At 49.1% G+C, this 27,524-nt stretch overlaps 2 protein-coding genes across 5 annotated transcripts in view; one reads left to right on the top strand and one right to left on the bottom strand.

Annotated features, from left to right (window-relative positions):
- rnf13 (ring finger protein 13) overlaps positions 1–17,570 on the top strand; it is a 37,271-nt gene extending 19,701 nt beyond the window's left edge. For all 3 annotated transcript variants that reach the window (XM_088915079.1, XM_088915080.1, XM_088915081.1), the window contains exons 5-10: positions 4,674–4,761; positions 5,633–5,723; positions 6,572–6,677; positions 7,176–7,269; positions 14,783–14,863; positions 15,904–17,570. In XM_088915079.1, the coding sequence (XP_088771205.1) occupies positions 4,674–4,761; positions 5,633–5,723; positions 6,572–6,677; positions 7,176–7,269; positions 14,783–14,863; positions 15,904–16,289 (846 nt within the window). In that variant the 3' untranslated portion in view covers positions 16,290–17,570. The remainder of the gene's footprint in view (positions 1–4,673; positions 4,762–5,632; positions 5,724–6,571; positions 6,678–7,175; positions 7,270–14,782; positions 14,864–15,903) is intronic.
- Positions 17,571–19,278: 1,708 nt separating this feature from the next.
- LOC148837161 (profilin-2) lies at positions 19,279–27,140 on the bottom strand. 2 transcript variants are annotated; one of them, XM_088915082.1, is made up of 3 exons: positions 26,574–27,140; positions 24,061–24,253; positions 19,279–21,209 (listed from the first exon to the last, which is right to left on the bottom strand). In XM_088915082.1, exons 1-3 carry the CDS (start codon positions 26,700–26,702, stop codon positions 21,112–21,114), a joined length of 420 nt encoding a protein of 139 aa, XP_088771208.1. In that variant the 5' UTR covers positions 26,703–27,140; the 3' UTR covers positions 19,279–21,111. The 2 variants fall into 2 exon arrangements, with proteins under 2 accessions (XP_088771208.1, XP_088771209.1); XM_088915083.1 differs by having other exon boundaries at positions 19,279–21,543; positions 26,574–27,119.
- Between the last annotated feature and the right edge of the window lie 384 nt (positions 27,141–27,524).

Raw genomic sequence — 27,524 nt, 5'->3', positions numbered from 1 at the left:
TGAGGCCAAGGTAGAAAGTATGAAGTGGGTGGTCACAGTGGCTTATCTTTTCACGGCGATCTGTGGTGTTCTGCTAAGTGGGATGTAGAATGAGAATTAGTTTTTTAGTGTGGGAACAGGAAGACAAATGGATACTTTCCCCATGCCTTCTGATAGGGTCATTAGATGTAATGGGAATCATATGGTTAGATTTTGCAGCTGCAGTTTGGTGCAAAAAAAAAAAGAGACTCAACTTTTTTCTTTTACACACACAAATACCTGCGTGTCGCAAACAGGTACCTTTTCTCACCCTCCCCCCCCCCCGTTGAAACCCTTTTTGTTGTTTTTCTTTTTTAGCACGTCGGTTGTTCCAACACGATTTCAAGATGGGAGTATTAGCATGTGGTGCGATGGAACAGAGGCCTGGCAGAGTTTAAGGTTCTGTCTGCCTCGTGATTAAGCAAAGTGCTGCCACCACCCAGGAGTACTCTGTGTTTATAATTCACCCTCATGATGCAAACTAGTGGCTTGACAGCGGAGACAAACACGATCTGGTTATCTGACCTGGGATCCTGAATGCTGTGGGGGTTATTCATAAACCCCAGTGTCTGTCTTACTGTGGCAGTAAAGACTATTGCCATCTTGCACTTCTTTCCAAATTAAATGCCGTGTGTGCACACACGGCAGTCAATCTCATTATCCTGACAGAAGGCGGCACCATCAAAATGTCCTTTTCACATCACTCGCCAATGCCAACTGATTCCTAAAAACATTTGATGGATGTAATTACCAGCGTGGAAAATACTACCTGCTCAAATAAAGGCAGTAACTGTGCTGCTTGGTCAGTGAGAAAGGTTGTCATTCTGCGAGTGAAGTCAGTGCCTGCCAGTCAGTTACTTTTATGCACATTGTTGTGTTGGCAAGATTTGTAGTAGCATTAGAGAACAGTTTTGTTTCCAGCAGTATTGTCCTGGTCACTTTGAAGCAGTGTTAAGGCTGGCGTCAGGAGAAAAGGGCATTTATCAGACCTTTCCACTCCATTTTGTTGGCCAGAACACGTAGACGGCAAAACGATCAATTCCTCGTTTCTGACTGTGACACGAGACTAAGCCACTCAGCTCCGCAGAAACAAAACAGCTCAACATCAAACCTTTGTGTGGAGCTGGACCGAGAGGAACAGAGTAAACCCTGTGACCTGCGGTGCTTTTCTGCCCGACATCACTTCCTGGGTGGAGCCTGTCGGCGGCGCAGGTGTGAAGTTTTGCAGTGTGGCTGCCTCTGCAGCCTGTCTGTCAAGTATTGCTTCCCCACTCAGTGGTTAGTTGCATGATACTGCCTGTAACTGTAACCTAAAAATACCGCCATCATTTACCTCTCATAGTGTCAGCCTTGAGGTCCTTCACAGCTGCTGCAGCGGTGTGTCAGAGGTCCCTAGGGTGTGTGAGTGACCCGTCTGCCCCCCTCCTTCAGCTCCTGATGTGGGGCTTACGTGCTGTGGAAGGGCTTCCTGTTACAAACCAGCTGTATGTGCGTGCAGCTCTTTGTCTGCTCATTTTTTCAAGCTTCTTACGTGAAATGTGAAAACACAGCAGGATTTTTCTCTTTCCGTGTCTGTTCCGGCGGTTTCTTGGCTCGTTTTTCCGCACGGGGCTGTGGGAGTCTGGAAAGCTGTCGTGGTGTTTTATCGGGGTAGATCTGGCCACGCCGGCTGTTCTTTCAAATCGCCCGCCCCTCCCCCCGTCCCGTGCCTGTGCACTGTCAACTGTAAACGTCGCTTATCTCTCCCTGTCGATGTGTAGCCCAGCGTTTCTGTGCCGGTCTGCTCTCCGGAGAGCTGCCCTGGTCTGCAACTCGTTTGTAAACGGAGGCTGGAAGCAGCAGAACCGTACGTCGTGCCCTGAGCCCGCTTACCCACCAGACCCGTTAGAATAAAGTACCTCGGCATCAAAGCGCCCTTTGGTGTTCGTTAAGCTCCTCGATCGCTGCAGCAGACAGCGGATCTTGTCGCTGGTGAAGTCCGCTCGGCCCTGCTGCGGGCTTGGACAGAGGTGTGATTGACTTTGTTGTTGAGCGCTGTTGAGCGCTGTGCACTGTGGCCATACGAAGAAAATCAAGAGTCTCAAAGCATCCGAGAGCTGCTACTGATCCAAGGATGACTATTGCACTACTGATCCAAGTATGACTATTGCACGCTCTGCGTCTTGTCTTCCTTTATTCTTAATGATGTTGTTTGAAGAGGAGGTGCACGTTAGCACAGAGGAGCCGTCACAAAAAGCCCAGCATCCAAATCCACAGACGATGGTTTCCCAGTGGGTGAGGGATGAGCCAGCAGGGTGTTTCCGTGTTTTCCTGCCTGTGTGCGTTCCCGATTCCACAGCAACAGGAAACAGCCCTGTCACCCCCTTTGAGTGACAGAGGTGTGGCTCGGTGAGTTCAGGGGGCTCTGGTCCGCTTCACTAAATTCGCGGGCATTTCTTTGTGCTTTCTTTCATTGGTTTCCTGATGTCACTCTTTTAGTGTTCAGAAGGTTTGAAAAGTGGCACAGAGACGCATGACAACAGGTTTGTGCCAAATTTTCTGGCCGCAGCCCAAAGGCCTTTGTGTTGAGAAGCAGATCTCTGGCTCTCCTGAAGCTGTTTGTGCGTCATTGCGGAGGCCTGACTTAAGCCGCAGTGCTTTCTGTAGTTTTCCGCTAACAGGGCCCAGCAAAGGCATGGCACGTCCTCTGTAGCGGCAGTGACGAAGAAGCAGCAAGCAGCTGCTTTCTGTGGCCATTGGCACTCTGGATTCCAGAATTGTGTTGATTTTAATGGAGCTTCTAGATTGTAAAACACCGGGAGGCCCAGAAAACTCTCCCTCTCCATATACCCAGATCTATAGAGCCATATCTTATTACTCTTACTGATCACTAATGCACAAGTGGTGTGTTAACAGTCTGTCTAGCTGGTGTGATGAGGCACAGCTATCTGCCTTAGTGAGAAAAGGCTTCATCCTCCAAGGGGTGGGCCACTTGACAGCCCATATAATCACATTGTTTGCTCTTGACCTGACATCATTATCATGCCTGAGCATGCCCGAGCATGACTAAAATGGCAGCAGACTGGACACATAGCTCTGGCATCAGTCCTAGGGAGAGCAGCCAGATCCATTCTGGTCCTCAATGTCCTGCACTGGCAGGCTGTAGGCCTGAACAATTTGTAGCCCTGCACAGAGGGGACTGTGAGGGGACCTCATACAATTACTCACGCTCCTCGAAGGCGCCGGTGCTGTTGGGTGAGCTTCAGATGCAGCAGTGGAAGAGAACCGAAGGGCCCAAGTAAAGAGTTAAGGGGAAGTGCATTGAAGTGCTGAGAACAGCTGGCACCTCTTCAGCCAAAGGCCTGTGGGAGGGAGGAGCAGGCTGCCTAGCCGCCATGCTGATGGCTTCCTTCTGGGAACAGCTGGAGGGGATTCTCGGCTTTCTTTGCTGCCGTCTACCCACTGGGCTGCATAGCGCAAACGTTCTCCTGTCGTTTGTAACCGTTCCTGAATAGCATCCCAGAAAAAGATGTGGTGTGAACCTGATCTGATCTGACCTGATCTGGGTTTGTGTAGGCTCCAGGTGGATCAGGGGGTGATGACTGGATCCGTATATCGAGTGGATGAGAGTGACCCTGTCTCTGCCTTCCTAGCCTGTCTACGGCTTGTGCCACTGTGTCCTGTCAGGAGATAGCCTCATCCGGACGGCCCTGCTGTTTCCTGTATTGTCAGGAATCGGCGTCACTTAAAACCCTTTTGAGTCTGTTGTGTGTTCTCTGGTGGTGATGCACTAGCCAGAGGTACAGTGTGAGGAAAAGAGAAATTGAACTGGTGTATTTGTCATTGTACCACGACTGGTGTGATAAAAGATGGTGTCGATTTTACCCTGGCTTCCTTCTGAAAGTACTCTGTACTGTCGTTTTTCTAAACACAGGCATTGCTTTTATTATTGCAGCTCTTCCCCTTCCTGTTGTTTTTCCGTTTTCAGCTCCAAGATGACAGACAAGCCTGATATTTTAAAAGCTCTCTCAGGCTTTATTCCGAAGGTAGTACAAATGTCCGTTGCGGTAGTAAAAGCCTAAAAAATGAAAAATAAACGCTTGTGCTTCAGTCTGTTTGTGATCTTTTGAGCTGCTGGTGTGGGTATAGATGCTTATTCCTAGACAGCAGTGCTGCTGCAGAAGAGAGTGTTTCTGAGCTGAATGCTGATGGGGGGGGGGGAAGCTGCATTCTGGTGCTTCTGTGCTTATAACCCGTGTCGCGCTGTGTCCTGATGCAAAAACATGGTTTGAACAAAGTTCTGCGTTTCACCTCGGCCTGCAGAGATGAGGCCGGAGGCAATATTATGGAAGAAGACGCTCTTCGCATTGCTGATCAGCGCTGGAGACGCACAGCCCGGCGTGCACAGGGAATACCGGTCACTCCTGCACAGTCCGGGCTGGAGCCGCACACCGGGGGAGAGGCTGAAGGCGCTCCTCCTCCCTCCCGCCCCTGCTCACATCCCGGCCTCGGCTGCCTGCAGCACGCTGTCCTGCGCCTTGTCCCTCCCCTGGGCAGGGCCGAAGGAACAGAGCTGGATGTCGTGCGCAGCGTGGCGATGACTGGATCTGTGTGACGGGTGTGTGTGTCGTTCTGTGCTCTTCTCTGCGGTTCTCAGCCCAGGTTTGTTTCCCCAGGTTCTGAATGCGCAGAAGGCGGGGTACAAGGCAGCCATAGTTCACAATGTGGACTCTGACGACCTGATCAGCATGGGATCCAACGACTGTGAGTTTTATTCAAAGACGTGCATCGTATTCTCAACAGGTGCATCAGAGCTGCAGCGCTGCGTTTTGCAGTGGTGATCGTTTCTGTTTCTCGTTTGGCAGTAACACAGTGATGCGAAAGCCCCTCTCCTTATCAACCCTTTTTGATTAAAACTCTCCACCCTTGGTAACAGCAACTGATTTTTCATAGATGTCCATTGATTCCTTAATTAAGAAATCTTATCAAGTTCTGGTGTCTTTTGATGTCCTGTCATGCGCAGCAAAAACGGAATTTATTTAGTTTTGGAATGCATGTGCGGTGTGTTGTTTGTTTGCGGTATTGAGAGGGTAGTTTATTTCTGTCCTTGTGTTTAGTGAGCAGGTCATGTTTGATTCTGCAGCTGCTTTCAGAACAGTGTTCAATCGTGGGTGCTCTTTTCTCAAATCCACCCATGGTGCTGTTTGGAGGTGCTGTGCAGTACTTGTTCAGATCACGATTCCTCTGCTGCAGGAGGGCAGGAGTGTGCTTTCTCCCGTCCTGCAGGGGGTGGTCTTTCAGCCCCACCTCCAATCCTCCTAGTGGTTTCCGTCGTCCGCCTGCTGGTGCCCCGTGGGTCTTGGAATCCCGGAGAGCCACAGCTGCACTGGTTTCGCTGCAGGAACAGGGCCCTGTAGATCAAGGTGTTCCCGACATGTTTAGCTGCATTGAAGGAGGAAAGTTTGTTTTAAAAAAATACAGTATTCCCTGGAAAACCCGAAGGATGAGAAGTGTGCAAATTTTGCTAGGCCAGGTCATGTTTGACCTTTCACAGCCGATTCACAGTTTTTCTTTTCACCGCCATTTCATTTCATAGCTTCTGACCGCGTCTGCTTCCCTCTCTGTCTTCCTGCAGTGGACATTTTAAAGCAGATAGACATTCCCTCGGTGTTCGTGGGCGAAGACACTGCCAGGTCCCTCAAGGAGGACTACGTGTATGAGAAAGGGTAATTCTCAGCCTTCTGTCCCACTCAGGCGAGCACAGTTTCAGCGGAGCGTGCTCTGTAGGCTGCTGGGGCTGGGGCTTCTCTTGGAAGACTGCACGTACGGTAGCACCTCTGAGGAAGTAGCAGTTTATTTTTTTTTTCTCCTTGTTTCCTAGTTTTGGTTAGCTGTTAAGTGTTATTTTTTTACTGTTAAAATTACTCTTTCATGGCTCCCTGCTGTTAGCTCGCGCTCGTCTTTGACACACTGCGTTTCTGGGGTGCTCTTCAGTAAAACGAGAAATGGGGGTGTTATGAGCAGCTACTGGTGTTTTCTTTGAGACAGAAAAGTGCTTATGCAGCTTATTGATTCCATACGTCTGGACTATTTAACTCTTTTCTTTGGGCCTGTAGTCCAAAAAAGCACTGCGTCAGGATCGTTAGAAACGTGGCAGAGGATGTGAGAAAAGTGCAAGAAATAGCCTCCCGCTGTCTTCTAAGCAGCAGAGGCCTTTTGCTGGAAGGGCATATGGAAGTAATTTTTCGATAGCAGAGATAGCAGGAAGTTCAGCATGTTGCAGAGCGATAAAACTCGCGACCACCAGGGGGTTCAGCACCGCAGGAAAAGGGCATCACTGGCGAGGAGCGAAGGTGTATAGGGACCGGCACAGCTCCAGGGCGAGCAGTTTCCAGTCATGTGGGGGGTTTTACTGACTTGTAAAGGAGTGGAGCGGTCCAGACTGGGCAGAATAGTGTGACTGGGGGGAAAGACAGCTCTCAATGACCCTGCTTCTTGTTTTTGTCGGTGTTGTTATTCTGTTTGTTCCGTACAAGAGTCTCAGTGAATTGACTCTTGTTCTGCTGTTTGCCAGCGGCCATGTGGTGCTCATGCCTGACTTCAGCTTGCCGCTGGAATACTACCTGATCCCCTTCCTCATCATCGTCGGGATCTGCCTGATACTCATCGTGGTCTTTATGGTGAGTCCTTCTCTCCCTCTGCCTGTGACGCCTTATTCGCCGGGACGTCTTCCCGGGTGCTAACAGACAGTATTGACAGACACGCGCGGCTCGTGCACAGGCACATCACTCCTGTCCTCTCTCAGCCGCACGGGCTTCCAGTGACATCTAGAGTGGCACCGTGGGTTCTTCCGCTCCTGTATTAAGTGCTGCACAGTCCAGCTCCAGGCAGTCTGAGGGATTTACTGCGTGAGTGCAGCCCAACGCTGAATCTGAACCCTGCTGATTCAGGTTCCACTCAGCGGGTGAAAGAGCCTCTCGTGTGCAGCGGAGCGTCTGCGGGACTCACTGCCCGAACACTGCATAGGATTCTCTGAAAGTCTGTCTTTTCACCGTAGCTTCTCAAGTATAATTTTGCTGGCCGAGATAGGCTCCAGCCAGCCCAAACAATCTTTGAATCGGTTGTTTTTTTTGGACGATTCCTGTAAGGGCCGGTCATTTCTCCGCTCGTGTTTGCAGATCACAAAGTTCGTGCAGGACAGGCACCGGGCCAGGAGGAGCCGCCTTCGGAAGGACCAGCTGAAGAAGCTGCCGGTCCACAAATACAAGAAAGGTAGGAGCTGCCCCGTGGATGAGCCACGCTTGGGGGTGCCCTAACCCCCCCACCCCCCCCGCGGAGCGGACGTCAGCTCCCCGAGTCAGGGAGACGCAGCTGGTGTGAAGGTCCTCTGAGGACTGTGCCTTCATCCCCTGTTCATCCCCTGTTCATGGCGTGTTCCATGGCGTGTTCCATGGCGTGTTCCATGGCGTGTTCGGCGCATGTTGCGTCGCGTGTTGCTCGCGTGGCAGAGAACCTGCTTGCATTATTTGCCCCAGACGGGAAGCTTGCTTTGCAGGCAGGGAGAGACGCACACATTGCAGATAACACATCTGACCCAAGGTGAGCCCATGCGTAAGGTTAGAAGACAAGTCAGGAGCTTTAAATAGGCCTCCCAGCGCAAGACGGATGAAGAAGCTGGGTTGTCAGTGAGCGAAACAGATACAGAAGGTACTGTTCATCCGGGATGAGGGTAAACTAGAACAATCAGCTGCTTGTGGAGCACAGAGCGCAGCGCACAGCGGTGACCGTTTCACCCCCTAACTAACCCACACGTGGTTTTTCATCTGTTCCTGGGACAGGGATCCGAGCCTCCAGTGCCTTACCTCATGCTTCCGTAGATAAGAGCTGCCTTTTCACCGAGTTTCCAAGCCTTTGAAAGCTTCCAGCTCTGCGGCGTTGTCTCTCGTGCGGCTTGCAGTCAGCACGATGTCGTCACTCGTTTGGCTGAACGCGCAGAAGATGACGTTTTTTTCAGACGCTCAAAGTTCTCTTTTTTTTTTCCCCTCTGGGTGATGTGACGCTGGCTGCAGGAATGTGTAGGAGCTCTCCGCAAGGAGCTCATTGGATTAATGTCTGGAAAAGCAGACCACAGAATCGCACCCCTGCACCACTGGAGCCGGACACAATGTCGCTTGCTGGAGAGCCCCCACCCCCCTCTTGAGCCTGATTGGCGTCCAGTGGCACTGAGGAAAAACACTGCCTGGGTCCTTACAGGCACGAGTGAAACCCGTGCTGGTACAAGGTTCGTGTTCGTCTGGACAAAACTGGCCAACCCTGCGACAGGGGAGACGAGTGTCCTGTCCAGGTCAGGTGACGGAGAATAGCCTTCAAAGATTTAGGACAGTTTAGCTCATGCAGCAAGTTACAACTGCTTGAAACCCCCCCCTGTGTTGGGCTGTTTTCTCTAAATGAATTTGCGCCCCTGGTTTCCATCTTGCCTCCTCCGCGCTGCTCTCTCAGCTCTGCACGCTGACCTTGCCCCTGTAGCAAATCGGAGCTTGTGATGGAGACTCCTGCCTCTCTAACGGCCCCAGAGCGAAGCAGGAGGCTGAGGCAGACTCTGGGCAGCGGCTTGCGAGCGCTGGCTGGGCCGCACATGCGATCGAGCGCCACCGGTGAGGGCTCTAGCAGACAGAACCTCCAGCATTAAAAAGCGAGCTGCCTTGGCAGCAGACAGCCTCCTGTTCTCCTGGGCTGTGCAAGGCTGCCCAAAACTGCTCTGCAAAGCGCAGTTTTCATCTGCTTCACTCCCATAGCCTGCTGCCAAAGTCCTTGTCTGAATTCTTACCTGGTGTTGTTGAAGAAAGGTGGGTGTTGTCAGTCTTTCTTGTTTTGTCCTTGTTTTTTTTTGCACAGTGCAATTAAAATTAATCCATCCAGAGTATTTGTATGACGGGAATAACTTTTGAGTGCGTGCGCCAAACTCGTTGACCAAACCTTCAATAAAACATAGTGTTACTTTGAAATATCTGGTTGTTAGTGGATTGATGCCTTCTGAGTGGCTGTGCTGTACTTTATCACTGGTAGTAAAGTAGTTTGTGATCTGAAGATCAGTTTCAGTTTGAGAGTATTTAGGTCAGCTTCTCCTCAGTCCATTCTTAGCAACAGTAAAAAATACGCAATTTCCTGAGCAACTTCTGAATTCGTTCTAGGTGGAGTACCCCTAGATATTATTTATTTAATCATTTTTAAGCACCAACCAATAGACTTACATGCAAAACAACACATGTTGAAGCTGGATGTTTTTGGATTGATTGCACTGAACCAGGCTGTTAGGCAATGAGTCTTGTGCTCGTCAGCAGCACACTGCCTGTTTGTAGATTTTAGATACACGAGCTCATATCTCTCGCCACAGTAATAAGATTGCTCAAGTAGCAGATTATTCTTCAGTGACCACATGATTCCTCATCAGTGTGCTTATTATTATCACTTATTCCTGCATAAAGTCAAGTGTGATCCACAATAATGGCTATTTATTTACCAAGCCTTTAACTGGTTTAACAGAGCCTGCAGTTATGGAAGTGCAGGTTTGGTCAAGTTGCTGTTCCCCTGAAGGACGAATGATCTGCGTCAGTCCGGCTGGTATGAGATCATGTCAAATTGAATCAAAATACAGTCGCCTCCATTCAGAAGGGCTGTGTTCTTTGAAACCCCAAATATAAATACTCAGATAGCAATTAAAAGACTTAATAAGTGCACAGCAGCAAAAGGGAAAAGAATTAAACTATGGCATGCCTCTAAGCATCATTGATTACCTTCTTGGGTTTCTTAATTTCAATACAGAAATCGATTTCAGCTGCAACAAATGAACACATACCACACACTTTTATCCAAAAATGAACATGCCAAAACTAAACATTTTATTTTTACACATCAGAAAACACAGATGCCAGGTGCAGAGACTGTGAGCAAGGCAGTTAAAATGACAGGGACTGTTGTGTCTTATTCTTCAGTTTAAAGCCCAGTCCTGCACATCAGTCTGGCTTCTCTTTGTAGACTGATAATCCTGTTCCTCTTTGTTTTCCTCTTTAATAGCGTGTTAATGTCTGGGTTATTTTCACATTCTTCTGTAACGAGCTTTATTTGTAAACTTCAAAGATTGCATTATCAACACTGGCAAGAAAATAGCGTAGTAATGTGATTTAAATTCACGTTTCCAGGAATAAACAGTCATTAATCCCCCCCCCCACAAGAACCGTACTGAGTTTTCAGAATCCTGGAGGATGTCAGAGGATTCTTAAACAGTTTCTCTTCTCTCCTGCTTACACAGCGAAGCACTCAAGTGCTAATTAAGAAACTGGCAGGAATAAAAAGGTAGGCGTGAGGAGATGTCGGATTTTCATGTCTCACACTGAAGCACTGAGGCAGGAGAATACGTTCCGGCATTTCCTTTCAGACAGTGGTGATGGCAGCACGCACACACACATCGAATAAACAGAGCAGAGCACAACTGCCCATACACCCTCCAGCCACCCGGCTCCGGCCGAATAGGCCTCCCAGGCTCCCAGGACGTTTTTTTTGTTGATGTTTCATATTGGTTTTCTGCTACACAACATTTTCTTGCAAGGCATTCTCATCATTCAAATCCACGTTTGCCAAAGGAAGTATCTTGTCCTTTGCTGTTAAAGTTGTTTCATTGCAGTAAAGAGTACAGTTTTATTCTTTTTGAAACGTTATCTGTGTTTTGGACCGGGATAGTCTCCGGTAGACGATGATCTGTGGTACCATCCTGTAGCCTTCCTTTGTCAGCTCTTGGAAGTTTAGCAATGCTAGCAGGGCCAGGCCTGGTCAGTACTGGGTTTGGAGACGAGAAGGAAAACCGGGTTGGTGATATAAGTGGTGGTCGACCAGTAGGTGGCGTTTATCCCTCTGGACAGGAATTTCCAGACCGTTGACCCGGTTTGCTGACCGAGGACAATGTGTCGTGGCAGGTGCCATCCATTGTATAAGATATCAAGCCAAGTATCGGAATGCTTGGCCATTACACGTGTCGTGGCCCTTTTCAGAGGATTAAGCCCGTGTTAAACCAAATCTGACCGTTCTGACCGCATTCGGCTGTGGGCTTGAGCTGACCTTCCTGAATTGCCCCCTTGATCCTGCTGGTGAGGCAGTCTTTCTCGCTCCTGCCCCCGGTCTGTGTGCGAGCCGGGTCTGAGGGGGGCGCGGTTTGTGCGGCATTAATTTGAGAAGCACGCGAGTGTTGTCCAGCTCGGAGTCAGTGGCTCATGGTGTGCTCGCTGACGAGGCTCTGTGTGTGCTGGAGCAGGAGAACAACAGTCATGCGCATCTATATGAGTTACCAAAAGCGAAGACAACAGAACAAAGAGGATCTGAATGATGTGTGTTTTAGGAGAGGTTCCCAGCTTACAATTTTCAGGTGTATTTTTTTTTGCAGTACAAGATCTACAAGTCATTTTGCATGATGTCAGCTTGACAGCAAGCCTGACTGTGCGATTTTAAATGACAGGGTTCCAGCTGTGACGGGGGATTATTTTCACATGTAAAAGCAGTAGCGTGTGAGTCACTCAGTCAATTCGGTGTTGAGTTTTCCGTTGACAGCAGCAGTGAGAACAGCCCGTGTTTGAAGAACATGCACCGCACTGGCCAGCGCTGCAGGAATGTCCCGGAGCCCGTGAGCGGAGCTCTTTCCCTTTTGAGGAGCATTCTTCCGTCTGGTTTTCGGCCGGCTGGCTGTACAGCTCGGCTTGAGGGGAGCTGATCATATCTGCTGGAGCCGCCCTGCAGCTCCAGCGAAAGCAGAGGGAGGAGGGGAGCACTGGCGGAGTGGCATTCGGCTCTCGGCACCAGCTCTGCTGGAGAAGATCGAGGTGTAAAACAATGTGTGAATCCATCTGGCTTGTTTGCAAAGGTGCGGCATGTTCTGAAGGTGCACTTTGTTCACTCTGCACAGAGACGAGGCCCGGAAGCCCCATATCAGTCCCTTTCACAGCTGGGTCTGGTCTTGTCTGTAGAGGATTGGGATAGCAGCCGGAGTGAGTTGGGGCCACATCATTTTTTTTGTCTTGGTGCTGAAAAGTTAAGCCCAGATAGAACTAGAACTTCCTTCTGAAAACAAAAACCAACAAAGTTTCACCCAACAGATTTTTCAGGACACTGAATTAAGAGTTAGTGATAGACATTTCAAAGTTGTTGTTTTTTAAATTGTGTTTTGTTTAACCTCAGGCAGTTGTATTTTCCGTTATTAAAAGGAAAATAAAGAAACCTAACAGTTTTCCAAATATGGCCATTTGCATTTTAGCTCAGTGCTGCACACGCCTCATCTTCCACGTGTGCTGGTCTGGGCACCACTTCCTGTCTGAGCAGAGGACAACGCTGCATGACTGTACTCAGTGGTCTTACTCACCCACTAGTCACAGAGTCCTGATGTGGGCAGCACACAGCACAGCAAACCTCCAGACAGCTGAACGTTGTGCAAGTTCACTTATATCGCTTATATCCAAGCTAGTTCAGGCCTTTCTGGTGCAACTCGGGGTCCTGCACACAAGTGTTTTTATGGAGTGTTTTCAAGGAGTCGGATGCAAAGTCGTTTTGCAGCAGAATTTCCCCCAGTTTCAAACAAGGATTCCTTTCTTCTGTGCTTTAGGTACTTCTGTATTTCCCCTCCTTAAATCCTTGTTTTCTTGGCTAATGGATGATTCATTTCATGGTGTGTTAGCTGACGAGGCTTTGTGTGTGCTGGTGTAGGAGAACGACAGTCATGCACATTTATGAGTTATCAAAAGAGAAGACAACGGAACAAAGAGGATCTGAATTATTTTAGCAGATAGTTTATTGTCCTACTGTGCTCCCATAATTACAGTATACAACAGGATCCCCAAATGCTTTTAGGTTGTCCTGGGGTAACAATTAGATGTATTCCATGCTGAAAAAAAGACACAACATTTCGGCCGTGGAGCCTTCTTCAGGTGACACCTGAAGAAGGCTCCACGGCCGAAACGTTGCGTTTTCTTCTTTTTTTCAGCAGGGAATAAACCTATTGTTCCTTTGCAGCCTACGCATGCTGACGCAGCTACCCACCTGAACTGTAACAATTAGATGCGTCTACAAACCTATCCACCTCTTTTTTTCTTTTTTTTTAGCGCTGTGATGGCTTATTGTTCCTTTTGGCTTTTCAAGAATTCTAGTCATACAGAGATTGAGTGGTCTCCCAAGATCAGATAACCGCTGGAAGTACAATAGGTTTTGTTTTGCTGCTGGTATAGAAAAAGTCGAGCGCTGAACGTGGTTATGTTGGAAACGGAGGCACTGCAAGTCATACAGGAATGTACCTCTAATCTCTTATGCATGAGCTCACTCTTCCTGTAGGGTGTTCAGTTATAGGCTGGTAAAGGAGAAGGTTTTTTTGCAGCTCAGATTTATGCCACTTCATCCCTATGGAGGTCTAGTAAACTCCAGACTTCATTAAGCTTTTTTATTGTTTTTAAACGCAAAAGCTGTTCTTAGCCCCCTGGGCCGTCCTGTCGCCGAGAGCAGCGTGAGGAACAGGGCGGAGAGGAATAATTACGAAGCTGCCTTATATGGTCGCGTAAAGTCTTGGCAGTGTCTCAGAGGCAGGGGGAAAAACATGCTCATTTCTTACATAAACACCGGGATGTCATCAGAGCACTCCCCTCCTCTCGGGCCCTCCCCCTTCCTCCAACCCCCCCCCCGAAAAAAAGAAGGGCTCAGGGAAGATGTTTGCTCTCCGAAGTGGCGCGTCACAAACTCCTGCGCTTAGTATGCCAAGCGCTTGCCTGTGCTAGCAGGAGTCCTTTAAAAGACTGAAAACCTGAAAAAGGAACTTCCATCCTCCTCCCTCGCTCTCCAACAGGCGTGTCCGGGCTCCTCTTCCGGAGAGTGAGGTCATCGCTGGAGTACTTTCACCCCCTATTATCCGAGCTCGAAGGTTAACGGCACACGCAAGGGCATTTCGGCGCAGCCCCTTCTGTTTCACTGCAGTTAGTCGGTCTGGGAACTGGAATTCAGGAAAGTCAGTTATCTGGGCCTTAATGTGTCCCTCGCATCTCTGCCCAGTTACCCCCTTTTTGCCCATCGCCTCCCCACTGTGACCTCTTCTGTGCCCCACTGGGTCTCTCGGATCTCTGCGCCGCAGAGCTCTTGCCTCCCGGTTCTCAGCGGGGAACTGACAGCCTGCCCTCCTGCCCTCCTGCCCTCCTGCGCGGCCTCTCTCCCACACCGTGGCGTGCGTCACCCGATTCCAGCTAGTGCCCCAGCCGGTCACTCCTTCCTCTAAACTAAGGGGCTTCAGGTCTCAAATATGAGTGTTGGAAACACCCGCGGATAACTTGCGCACGGCGTGACTGAAATCACAGGAGCGTGTCAGGCGTCCAGCTCGCCACCCTGAGACGTGTCAGCCCAGAGGGGGGCAGCTGGGGGTCACCTGAGGTGAAACTCGTGTCGCAGTTCAGGGGTTGCAGACACGAAACGCAGACACCCGTGGATTCCGGGAGGAAGGCTTCTTTTTGCAGCTAGTCTCCCAGACTGGATTCTTCAGTGCCATGTTTCCGAACAGAGGTAATTGCACAAAGACACTTTAATCCTCTTAGAGTCCATTTTACTAAAATACCCCCCTCCGCTCCGCGCGCGCACACACTGTGCATGTATAGTTTGGTCTCACTGTCGACACCTGGTGTGGCTGGTCACCATGACGAGACGTCGGGCGAGATGTTTTGACTGGCCTGCGTCCAGAGCCGAGGGGGGTAACGCGTGCCCCCTGTCGTTGCAGGGGATGCCTACGACGTGTGCGCCATTTGCCTGGACGAGTACGAGGAGGGAGACAAGCTGCGCGTGCTGCCCTGCTCTCACGGTGAGTGCGCTGCGCGTCCGTCTGTCCGCCGCCTGCCCCTTGCCTCTCCCTCCGCTACACACGCGTTACTGGAGAACTGCACGGCGGCACCATGCTGGGGCCCCAGGGTGCTGTCTGTGTGGAGCCTGCATGTTCTCCCCTGGTTCATGGGGGTTTCCTCCAGGTGCTTCGGTTTCCTTCCACAGGTGGGTTAATTGGCTTCTGGCATGAGGGTGTGAGTGTGTGTCTGTGTGTGCCAGGGTGCCCCCTCCATTGCTTTCCGGGATTGCCAGAAAGAGAGAGATTTGTCATGTTGTGGAAGTTTGTTTTCTTTTATTGGGTATGGGAGAGAGGCTCAAGAGAGAGGTTTTGGTTTACTGTTTTGCAAAGTGCGTGGATGGGATGGAATTTCACAGAAGTTGGGATATCAGCAATTTAAATAATCCAGACAAAATCCACAGATAAAACCTTGAAAACCTCCCCTTGTAGGATACCAGAGAGCAAAAAAACAGATTTTCAAAGCATTTTAAAACGCGAGTTCTGGGAAAATGGGGAGAGAAACAGTGTAACAAAAACGGACATCTGAAAAGCCGTAAAATGCCCTATTTATACACCTAAAGCTTGAATTGTCAGTAACTGACCCTTCCAGAATGCTTAGTATTTTTCCAGTGAAGAGGTTTAACAAGTCTAGCATGGAGGATAATAAATAATAATGTATCATTATTGTTTTGTAGTTTTTGCTTTTGCGATTAACTTCTCAATGTCCATAAACTGGTTTCTCCCGAGTGTGACCGCGATATTATCAGCATGGGAATGTGCCCTCCTGACTCACACATTTCCTGCGTCGCCAAGCCAGCTGCAAAATACAGGGCTCCCAGAACGACACCCAGCAAGCAGCCTGGAGTGCAGGCCGCCCCGCCGGCCATGCTGGTGCCGATCGCCCTTATTGACGACGGTGGGGGTGCAGACGCTGTGCTGTTCGGGGGAGATGTGCAAGCCAAGCCCGGCAGCGGGTCTCTCTTGACGTTCTCTCTCTCTCCCCCCCCCCCCGGCACGCGTAGCCTACCACTGCAGGTGTGTGGACCCCTGGCTGACCAAGACCAAGAAGACGTGCCCAGTGTGCAAGCAGAAGGTGGTGCCCTCGATGGGGGACTCGGACTCGGACACGGACGAGGCGGACAGCGGCCGCGAGGAGAACGACGAGGTGTCGGAGAGCACGCCCCTGCTCCGCTCCTCGGCCTCCACCAGCGCGCACTCCTTCGGCACCATGTCGGGCTCCCTGTCCCAGCGCGACCCGGGCCAGGAGTCCTCCGAGTACGAGGACGACGAGGACGCGGACAGCAGCGAGGAGGAGGAGGAGGAGCAGGTCACCGTGGAGACCGTCGTGGTCCAGCTGCAGCAGAGCCGCCCCGAGCCCGTGACGTCCAGCCACCACGCCAGCGCTTGACCCCCACGGGTTTTTTACAGCACGAACGCAACGATCCCACCGGAGCGAGCGGCACCGCCGCCCCCCCCCACACCTCCTTTCAGACGCACATCCCTGTTCTTACCCTGTCCGAGTTTCACAGCCTTGCTTACTAAACCGAGAAGATGGCGATTTTGTGTGTCGGGTACTGGGTCCATCAGTGTGTGGACATGCCTGGTGTGGTGTTAGCTGTACCGAAGAGGTCACGTCTGAACGGCCAGGGGTCACGGCTGGGAGCCCAGGCTCTTGTTGGGGCCACACAGAGCTAGGCTGTGCACCAGCTGTTGACCGACAGTCAGAGGGGTTCAGCGTGGGCACTGTGTTCACTGTGAGGAGAGGGCACGTCGCAGAGGGCCCTGTAGTGTCTGTAGTAACGCAATGCTATGCCACTTTTATAACACTGCACACCTGCCATAACTTATGAAGAGATGCAATTTAAACATGTACATATCCTGTATAGAAAAGGAAATAAAATCCTTAAATAAAATGTATTCTTCTAGCCTACATACCTTTAAGCCTCTGTATCAGAAGGTCCCAAAGCTTTCTACTTAAAACGAGCGTTACATATGTGATCCGCTGCATATCGTAGTCCTAATCAACCACCGTGTGCAGTGGTTTTGTATGTGCTGAAATAATGTGATGGTACATTGTTCCATATTTCACACGAGTCGTCAAAGGACCTGACTCTTTCTACACTCTTATAATCTTGTATTCATGGGACACATGACAAAACCACACCTTGCTTAAATCGACAAGGGGTTAGTTTTTATAGTCGAAATATAGCCGCCGCTCCCAGTTGAGATGGTTGGGTACTTAAGCATTTAAATGATTCTTGGGCATCATCTCAAAGCCATTTGAGATAACGAGCATTGGGATAAGTGGTAAAGAAAATGTCCGCCCTTAAAAACGATTTGTTCGTAATGTAAGTTGATTTGGTCGTCGTTTGGCTTTTCTTTGGTAAATGATCACGAAACACAAAACGACCCGTCATTCACAATCTTTATTCAAAGACCGATGCAAATGGGCTGTGTAGATGGAGTCTGGACACATTTTCTTTTAATATCTTAAGGACTGAAGGTGAAGACGAATGGTGTATTCATACCTTTTTTTAATCAAGCCTCATCTTTTACAATGTATGTTGTAATGTCTTTCCCATTGCCTTCATTGTAAGCTATACCTGTGTGAACTCTGCTTCTTCCAACCACCCTCTCTGTATTAGAATTACAATTAAAGTTTAAATTCCATAAATTGTTTTTTACTAAAGATGATCCTGACTGGTTATTTGCAGCATTTCCTACTATTCTGAACTGCTCCTGTACTGCACTGCCGTACAATAACCAAAGCAGTGCTCAGCCACACCTCATCTTTGACTGGTAACAAAGTTTGTAATTAATGATTCCATTAAGTCTAAACTAAAATGTTTTTAGTACACAAAACATATCAAGTAATCATGTTTTAAAGTGACATTATGGAAAGTTTACAGCACATGAGCATCAAATCGTCATTTCAAAGGCTAGTCAATCCTGTTTTAAAACTATTAAAAAGTTAAAACTGGGACCCTTGAACATCCCTTTAGACAAAATGGTCAGCTACAGCAATTTTTATGGGAATGCATGAATTGACACCGCTAAAACAGTGTTGCAGAACTTCAAGCAAGCTAATTCTGAATTAAGATCTAGGGATCAATCTCAAATAGATGAGAAAAGTACATTTTCAATCTTGCCAGGACCAGGAAGAACCAATCACCCACACTGCTTCTCTCTCTCTCCTGGACATCTCCCAGCAATGCAGTATTGGCACCCCACTAAGCTGTAGTTCATTACAGAACAGCAGCTGTGCAGGACACGGCCATGTTATTGCTTTATTACAGGTGAGCAAAGGTGTTAAGGTGGGGCACTAGCAGTACCACCGCCATTGCCCTTTGTACAAGGTAGGTTTCCATGCCTTACCCGCGTTATTTCAAGCATGCCATTCTCAGCACTGAGGTCGCACTAGGAGCGCCCTGGGGTACCGGCTCTGACAGCGCCGGCCTCTTCAGAACTCCCTCCTGCCCTCAAGCTCTGAAGCAGTGTCGTCCATTTGGGAGGAGCCCAGCGACTGGTGCGCTACCAGATTAAAATAATGGAAAGCTTCCAGATCCCACACAAGGCCCATTAATTCATCATACAAGAGCACTCCCCCCCCCCCCTTCTGTTCTTAAGGGTTTTAAAATTCCTCTTAGCTGGTTCAGTTTTAAACGATATGCCCTTAGGGCCTTAAAAAGACGTGTGATGGAATGGGCCTCAGGCACAAGCAAGCTTTTACCATGTCTACAGACAGAAACGAATGGGGGGAAAAAAGTCCAGGTCACCGTGGTGCGACAATGGGGAGCTCAGCGAAGGGATGTCTCCAAGAACAGGAACAGCCCCTCGAGTTCACCCACCTCCAAAGGTGGAACGCTCAATCCTCTAGCCACCCTTCTTCGACAGTGAAATTTAAGATAATCTGGGTTTTACCCAACCTTGGGGGATATCAGTTCATGTTCTCCCAACTGTCCCCTCAAGTAATGAGCCCCCAGTTATTAGTTTTAAACTTTATTAAATCACCTAATTTCATTGGCAAATTGTAGTTTAAAGAGTTTGAAAAGACTCCCCCACCCCACACATACACTTTCAACCCCAAAAAAAAAACATACTAATAACAAAATCAGGCTTCTGAATTTGGCACTCAAATCACCAATTACAGAAACCATAACTCTGCATGTGGTATCTTGTTTCACTAACAAGCACATAAGCATCCTTAGCCTGACAGTCCAATTAACCGCTGGATTTAGAGGGCAGGAGAGAACGTCTAAATGCAAGGCCAAGCACTCTCGCTCTCCAGAATGTTTTGAATGGCGTTTGACTTTAGCCAATTTTTAAACTTAGGTTTCTGGAATCTTCTTATCACTCGGCATGAAGGCAAATCACAAAGACGACATCTACAATTGATCTGGTTGGAATAAATTTATTTGATCTGTCTGTAAACAAGGTGGTTTATCAATTTATGGCATTTGTATGCATAATAAATCAGATGAGTTAGACTGTACCCCAGATGTAAGAAAAAGTGCAGGGAAAGAAGTGAACATAAATCAGCAACAAGATCTGTTTAATCTGTACATTATTCCACAAGGCCTGAACATCGAGCTTGCACTAAAATATCCCTAAGGAAGTGCCATTCGGGTGACTTTTCTGGGCAGCAGTTAAAATCCATCTCACAATAGCAACAGATTATATCTATATTATGGCACAGGATACATAGATTTTGTATAAAGTTTTCCACAAGACAACCAAAAGTTTTCTTATTCCAACCAATACCATCTCCCATTTATTTAGTGTATACAGAGTTTAACTTTCAGGGTTTTTCCTTCTTAAAATTAAGTTGGACATAACATTTAGTACCGTGCTTTGACAGACAGTTTCTTGATACCACATCTTGGGATAACTAGAGCACAAGGCAATTTATTCCACAGTTTTCTCCACAGCCTGGGCTTACAGGGTCAAATGCAATAATTCATTTCAAATAGTTTGAAACAGAACAGTTGTCAAATGAGGAGACTGCTGTGTCCAACTCTTACACTGATTTCAGCAGCACGTTGAGATTACTGTTTATTTGATAGTGTATTAAAAAGTTAGCGTTTTACATTTCTGTGTATGGTTGAAGCGAGCAGTCACCCTTTACAATGACTTGGAGCAATTTTTTTTGTAAAATCCCAAGCTGCAACTGAAATTGGTCCTACGAAAGAAAATGAACATACTCCAGATGGTTATGTTGGGATAGCTACTGTCCAAAACGGCAGCGTTTTCTAAAAAAAAAAGTATATTACAGGAGCTGGCAAAAATACTTAAGTGCCTGAGCTATTGTAACGATGGAATGTCCGTGGAGAACCTAATAGGGGGATATGACAGAGGGCCTAGGGTGGCAAGTGTACCCACACCTCAACATTTAGGCATTTTGCCATTACACTCAAAAACAATCCAACACAACCATTTACTTGTAAGACCATGTCTAAGTACAACAGCAAAGGCAAAGTACTGCAACTTGGGGGGGAAACTCCCCCCCCCTCATGTCAGTTGCAGGAATCGAAAGGAACAAGAAAGGTATAGTGGTTGACAACAGAGGAAAGCAGACCTCCTGGTGTAGTGATGGTGCTGGTGTAGTGTAACCTACAAGGAATGAAGTCAGATAATGGGGGGGGGGGGGGGGAGGGAAGATCTAAGCTTTTGATGGGACAGGGAGTGGACAAGTCAGATAAGCTAGAAGATATGCATGCAGTTCTCCCTCCAAGACATGCTTCAGAAAAGGAAGACAATATGAGCTTGGTTACTGCTCAGAAGGCATTGATCAATCCAAGATTGTACTACCGGCACCCTCACACAAAACATCAGCTGTTGAGTTATTCTTAACCTACACTTCATTGACCTACAGTCCTCTGTATGTTAATGCCAAGCAGTGCCCAGATTTAACATAAATCGGCCCAGTTTTTTTTCCTTTTAAGTTTTTTCTCTTTTTTTGTTTTTTTTTTGGTTGTTTTTTTTTTGTTTGCGATGTCACGGTAATAACATGCGTGTGTTAACTATGGTGCGAACAGTAGTGCCAGAATGGGATTGGTTACACAGTGTTAATGCATACAAGTGAAAGGAGGTGGAGAGTCGAGGATATTAGAGTGAAGGGGAGGCAAAAAAACGGGAGGAAAAACAAAAGCAACTACCGCCTACAGCATGGTAGCACTGCCAACGCAACAGAGTGATGAGAATGAGCTGCTAGATGGGTGGGGACAGGCTGCTTAATATCCAGACTTCCTCAGGTATTCAGCCATGGTAAATGCTTTCTTGTTGAGCTGCCCTCCATGGATACCTTCCTTTCCCATGACTAAAACCAATGCTGGAGTACACAAGGAAACAAGAGAACAAAAGTGAACAAAACTGGAAAAAAAAAGTCTTTCCCCACTAACACAGGGATACAAAGGAGAAATACCCCATTACCCTCCATTGCTATTAATTTTTCCAAGACATTAACGTGACTGCTTGAGAGGGGAAATCTTAATAGCAATTTTAGTTTTTTTGTGTTTTTTTGTTTTACTCCCGATTTGACTACTTGACAACGAGCCTGACTTTAAACTAGAACCCCGAATCCCTCAAGTATTTTGCCATTGAGTATGCCTTCTTATTCAAGCCTCCTCCATGGACCCCTTCCTTTCCCATTACAAGAACCAAGACTGAAAGAAAAGAGATAGAGAGGGAGGTTTAGAAAAACGGCACGTGACAGGGGTTAGGAAGAATAAGTATTCAAGTTAAAGAAACTGTAAAATTAAAAGTTGGCAGGACACAAAGTTAAGATTAGATCAAGGTTATAAGGTTGTTTAATATTGTTTCGAAAGAAAAAAACTTTGTAGCAAAGCATTCATTTTCTTCACCATCACCAGTGCTTAATACTCAGATCAGAGAGCAAGTGAATTAAAGCTCCTATAAATGTTTTAACTGAACTTGCCCCAATGTGCAGATTAAGTTTTGCCTGAGTGATCCATGTTATTTGAATTGAGAAATGCCATTCTTGTCAACACGTGCCAAAGTGGAGATAGAACAGGCTATGTTCTGCCTCTCAGAAAGAGAGAGAGAGGCTCCCTCAGAATCACGAGTTCAGAGCTTTGCAAGTGCAAATGCAAGCTCGGCTGTTTTACAAAAGCTAGAGCCATGTCTGACTCTCCACCACTGCAAGTGGTCAGTGAGTAGGTGGGCATCAGAAGTAAACCACTATACCTGGGGTGGAGGGTGAGGACTGCTGCCTTAAGGGCCTTGGGCCACCAGTCTCCAACATCTTGAGACCAGTTAAAGGAGTTGACCAGCCCACTCAGAAGAGGGTTCAACTGGTCTAAGTCCTCTTATATTGGATGCTCTGGAGATAAAATCCCAAAACAGCCGCAGGAACAGTCTGAGGGAACTCCTAATTCCAGAGACTGCTCAACTGCATTGATTTTTTTGGGGGGCCAGCATCCCCCCCCCCCCCCCCCAAAGCAAGCGGTTACCAGTCCTCTTTACAGACTGCAGGGGTTCTAGTCTGGCATCTTGCATTTATTTTTAGAACCAATTGGACCTCCAATCCACATTGGATGTTAAAAATTACTTTTTTCTCATCTGGCTACCAAGGCCTGTTTCACCCACGCCAAGCAGCATGGCAAACAATCCAGGGAGAAAAGAGATTAGTTCACTATTAGTATGACAACGTTACAGGGGGAGAAAGTGGCTGGCAAGTGTAATTTCTAGGTTTGTCCACGCAGCACTGATGCCAATAAGGTGGATTGACAAGAATGGAACATTATAATTCCTCTTATGGGGACCAAATGAGTCTTTTGAAAACCTCATATTTAAGGTGAGAGGAAGAAAAAAGTTTTTAAAGTTTCAACGTGGAACTGACTTAACACATTATACTTATTCAGATCTCTTTCCTCAATACGTCTGATTTTTATATTGAGGTGAGTAGATGAGCCTGGCTCCACCCATGCCTGCGTTGTGTAGAGCCAGTAGAGCTTCAAACGCCAGGTCTTCGAGTAACTGATCTGCTCGTGTCCAGAAATAGTTTTTTCTGGACCAGAAAAATACCCAGAATTTGGGGAAAAGGATGTACAAGGTCTAATTAAAATTAGCTGTGGTATAAAATAAAATGTTAACGAGTAAGAACACAAACATGCAGCTGTCAGTAGACTTAACTCCACCAAGATGAGCCATTTAGCAGAAAAGTGATGTGTCAAACCATACAGCAGGGGTCTCAACCTCAAAGCCTGGTGGGCCTAGCGTCTCCCAGTTTTCGTACAACTATGTAACAAGTTGGGTGGGTCTAATTAGCTAAGCAAGACCAATGATCTGGCCTTGAATTAGCTCTGATGTACCTTTAATGAAGTGAAGGTACTGTCACAGAGTGTAGAATGGCCGATTGTTAAACTAATCTGAGTCCAAGTCAAGTGTTCATGCTGGAACAACCATCAGAAGACAAGGAGCTCCAGGAAAGGGGTTTGAGACACCTGGCACAAAGTGGGGAGAACCTCCCCTGTGAAGTTTAGTAGTGATAATTCACGGAAAGGTGTTTGAGGTTTGAATCAGAATCACTCTATTCCTTAGTCTGTCAAGGAGAACAGGGACCATACAGGCATACTAAACAAAGGCACAATGCTGAATTGGATATCCAGGATTCAGCAAGGAACTGATTTCCCCCCCCCCCGCTACATTTCTCCTCAAGATCTTATTAAATCATGAATCATCAGCACTTTTGTGCCGATAAGTGTTCCGAGGTGTTTTATACCCAATAGCCTGTTGAATTGTATAAAAAGCTTGTATTGAGGAAATAATATCCTGGAAACCGTTTTACAGATTTTGACATCCAGATCTAGACAGATACGAACTGGTAAACCTAAGATCAGTACCCAAATACAGAAAGTCTCACTTCCCTCCCCCCCCAACAAGATGCTGGGGTATCAGACATTTTGCTCACTCATACTAGGAAGAGCCAAGCATGATGAAGCAAACTCAAAAGCAGTCTCACCTAGTACCCAATACATATTGAGGAAAGAGATCTTTAAAACTATACCAATGACATTACGTTTTGAAAAACTAATACAGTTGCTCATCCCACAGACTTAAAAGATTCTAGGTCATGCACTTCAGAGAAACTTGGAATAATCTGTTTTAAAACTTAGATCTACAATTTAAGAAGTTATTTTATATAAAAAGTAGTATATTACCTTTGCCGGCTCTGCCTACAGAAACATTATATGTTGGCTCTCCACCTTGACTCTTTGTCCTGATGTCCATTGTCCAGTCCCCTTCAACATGAAGACTGTCTCTGATCACAGAGCACTTCTTTGAACCTAAGGTCAGACCGCTGGTGAAGAAACCCTCTCGGTCTTTTCCAACTATCACATCAATTTCTTGGGGCTAGAAAGTACAAAAAAAAAGAACTAAGATGTTGCACAATTTAAGAAATGTCACCCTCATCAATGTTTTCACGTCATCCTGCAAGTAAAAATTCAAATTCTGAAGAACCTTACTGGACCCAGTCATATCTGAATTTAATCCTATGCGCTTAAACCTCCTCTACATGGACAGATCAGCTGTTTCTAAATGCAGTGCAGGGGACAAACCGCTGACCAACACCATCGTTTCCCCCCCCCCCCCCCCCATCACGTTCGCAAGAGCAGCCCCTGGTGCATCGTGAAACCCACCACAGTGGCAGGTCATCCAAAGAATAAAGAGAACTGGCCCCATCAAGGAGGTGCCCCCCCCCCAGAAAAAAAACCCCACCGTCTGGAGATGCGGCCCAGCAGTCCCAGCCCAGTGAAAGCACGCAGAGCGAGGCAGCCCTGCTCTGATGAGAGCGCCACGCTTTGTGCCTGGAAGAGCCGGACACAACGCGGACTGACCGCTTCACCTGGAGGGAGACGACGACGTCACCCCAGGCGACGGCATTTTTAAGCTACTGAGATTTTTTTTTTTTTAAAGGGAGTTCCACGGTAAAAAAAAAAAACACACACACAAAAAGACAGCAATGCATCAGTTTCCTGCACGGGACCAATGTGCAAGTGGGCTCGACCCGGCCCGGCCCGCACACGGCTCACGCCCGGGGGGCCATGCGGGCTGCCGCCACGCCGCGGCCGCAGTCCAGAAGGTTCCTTGCGCGTCCGCGTTCAGGAGTGGGGAGGAGGGTGGGGGGGATGATATTAAGGCTGCGGGCTGGTTTGCGAGCCGGGGTTTTTTTTTTTTCCCCCCTTTCCTCCCCCACCCCTCCTGGAGGAAAGCTACCCGTGTAAGAGAAGGCGTCGCCCTCCAGCAGAACTGCACAGTCATAGCAGGCCCGGCCATAACCCCCCCCTCCCTCCCTCCTCCTCCTCCCTGTCTCCGTGTCCGCTCCACTCGCACAATCCCTGCGACCACAGCCATTCAGGCGAAGGCGATGACTTTGAGGGCCGCTGTCATGAGATCCGAGCGGACAAAAGGGGGGGGGGGGGGGGGGGAGAATCTCGACTCTTAAGATCATGCATCATTTAAAACCAGCATCCAGATCCGCAATCCGCGCTAGAGCTTTTTATTTGGGGGGGGGGGGGGGAGGACATTTTGCATGTCAACAAGCCACAAATCCAAGAGGGGGGGGGGGTAGAAAGATGGGATGCGTGTCGCCATGTGGGAACACCCATCCCAGGAGCGGCCGGGCTACAGATGCGGCCGAGGCTCGGAAACCGCCGGTCAAAAGAAAACCAAGCCGCCGCGACACGTCGCGCCACGGACGGGCAGGGCGACCCGGGCGGAGCCCCAGCGGCACCCCCGGGTCACCGAAACACAGCGGCACCGGCTCGCAGAAAACCTCGATCAGTCCGTACAAAATGGTGGATCTCTCGCCTTCTCACTCGTCTTACAAAAGGTGCTGCCCCCTTTCCCCCCCCTCCTCCCAAAAAAAAAAACAAACGGACGCTTCATAGCTGCTGCAAAAACGAGACGACAGCAGGTTTTAAAAAAAAAAACAAACCCCAACACCGCATTGTTGGACGTAATGCGGCGAGTTGCCGGGCAGGAGTCCGGGCTATTAGGATGAATAAAAAAAAAAACCCAGCGCGGGGAGGCGCCATCTTGGGCAGCACGAAGGAGGCGGCAGCCGCGACAGCGCGGCCGGGATTCTCGAAGCCCCGGTACGCACTGTCCCCACCGCAGCCGCCCCGCTCGCCCGGCCGGGTTACGTCAGAAACTTGGCGTAACTTTCTCCGAATCTGGACGGCCGGCCTGATTTCATCGTCTCTCTCGGCTCCCCCCCCCTCCTCCCGCCCGCAACACACACACACCACCACTGCCTTTTCCCGCATTGCCGGTCGCAGACACCCGTACATTTAAGTGCTGAGGGGGGGGGAATCCCCCCCCCAGAAAACAGACGAAGCCACATCGCCCCCACCCTCCTCCTCCTCCTCCTCCTTTCCCACACCGCACGTTTCGAAGCGACCCACGCGTGGAAATAAAGAGGGCATCGGGGGCTGTTATCCCGTTTGTCGCCCCTCCCTCCCTCCCTCCTCCTCCTTCCCCCGTGGAAGTTCCCCTGGAATAAAGATCTAACGGACCCCCAGCGCCGGGCCTCGGCCTGCGGCTCCCCGGACCACAGGCCCGCAGCCGGGCGGGCCCCTCCGGCCCCGGCCCCGGCCCAGGCCTGCTCCTCGGAGAGGGGACCGACAGGCCGATCCCCGGGCTGCCCTGAAGCCCCCCCCCCCCGGCTTACCGTCATGCTGTGGAAAGTCCCGCCGGCCGACGCGGCCCAGACGTACTTAGCGTCCGTGTAACCGACGATGGCGGAGTCCTGGCAGCTGCCGTCGGCCATCAAGTTATCCACGTAGCTCTGCCAGGACATGCTTGCGTCTCTCTCGATCTCTCCCCCTCTGGAACACGACCGGCGGAAAAGCGGGCGACGCGGAAAGACAGCAGGAGAGCTGCAAGAAGGCGGGCTGGCTGCTGGGGGGAGGGAGCCGGGAGGTAAGGGGGGAAAAAAAAAGATAACCCAGCCGGGAAGGATGCTTTCTTCTGCTGCTGCTGCTGCTGCTGAGGGTGATCTGGCCGCGTTTAAACGCCTCGCTGCGGTGTCGGATGCGTTTGGAAGAGGAGGAGGAGCAGGAGGAGGAGGAGGACGGGGGCAGTCTGAAGTCGAAGCGTCTCTCCAGCGGCAGCCACAGCCCGGCGCTCCGTCTCGTGCCCGCTCGGATCTGAGCTCGCGCTGCGCGGCGGCGCCGAGTAAAATCGCGGAGCGCGAGCGGGGTGTAGTCCCTCGCCAGATCACTCCGCGCGGCTGCGCTGCGGCCCGGCCCGCCTCGCCTCGCCTCGCCTCCCATAGCCTGGCGGAGGGATCAAGCAGCAGGAAGAAGAAGAGGAGGAGGGGGGGGGGAGAAAGGGCCGGCGGAGAAGGAGGGGTGTTGGGAGAGCCGCAAAGGTCCGGGTGGGGAACAGTCTGGATCGTGGCTGAACTTCACCTTCCCTTGCCGGACGGGGTCGGGTTCGGACCCGGTCCGGGAGATATTTCTATGTTGTTGTGGGGAGGGGGAGTGGGAGGAGGACGGGAAAAAAAAAAACAAAACAAAACAGTTTTGCAGTTTTTGGAGGTTTCATGTTTTTTTTGGCAAGGGGGAGGTTTCCAAGTTGCCCCGCTTAATAATAATCCAATCTGATATTTAAAAGCGGC

Source organism: Atractosteus spatula, chromosome 4, assembly GCF_055471065.1.
Source record: "Atractosteus spatula isolate fAtrSpa1 chromosome 4, fAtrSpa1.hap1, whole genome shotgun sequence".
Lineage (NCBI taxonomy): Eukaryota > Metazoa > Chordata > Actinopteri > Semionotiformes > Lepisosteidae > Atractosteus > Atractosteus spatula.
This window is presented reverse-complemented; position numbering and strand designations above follow the sequence as displayed.

Coding starts and splice junctions, on each gene's coding strand:
- LOC148837161 (XM_088915082.1), bottom strand. CDS start 26,702: ATGTCCTGGCAGAGCTACGTGGATAACTTGATGGCCGACGGCAGCTGC. Junction 24,254..26,573: donor GGACTTTCCACAGCATGACG/GTAAGCCGGGGG, acceptor TGTACTTTCTAG/CCCCAAGAAATTGATGTGAT. Junction 21,210..24,060: donor TGTAGGCAGAGCCGGCAAAG/GTAATATACTAC, acceptor TGTGTACTCCAG/CATTGGTTTTAGTCATGGGA.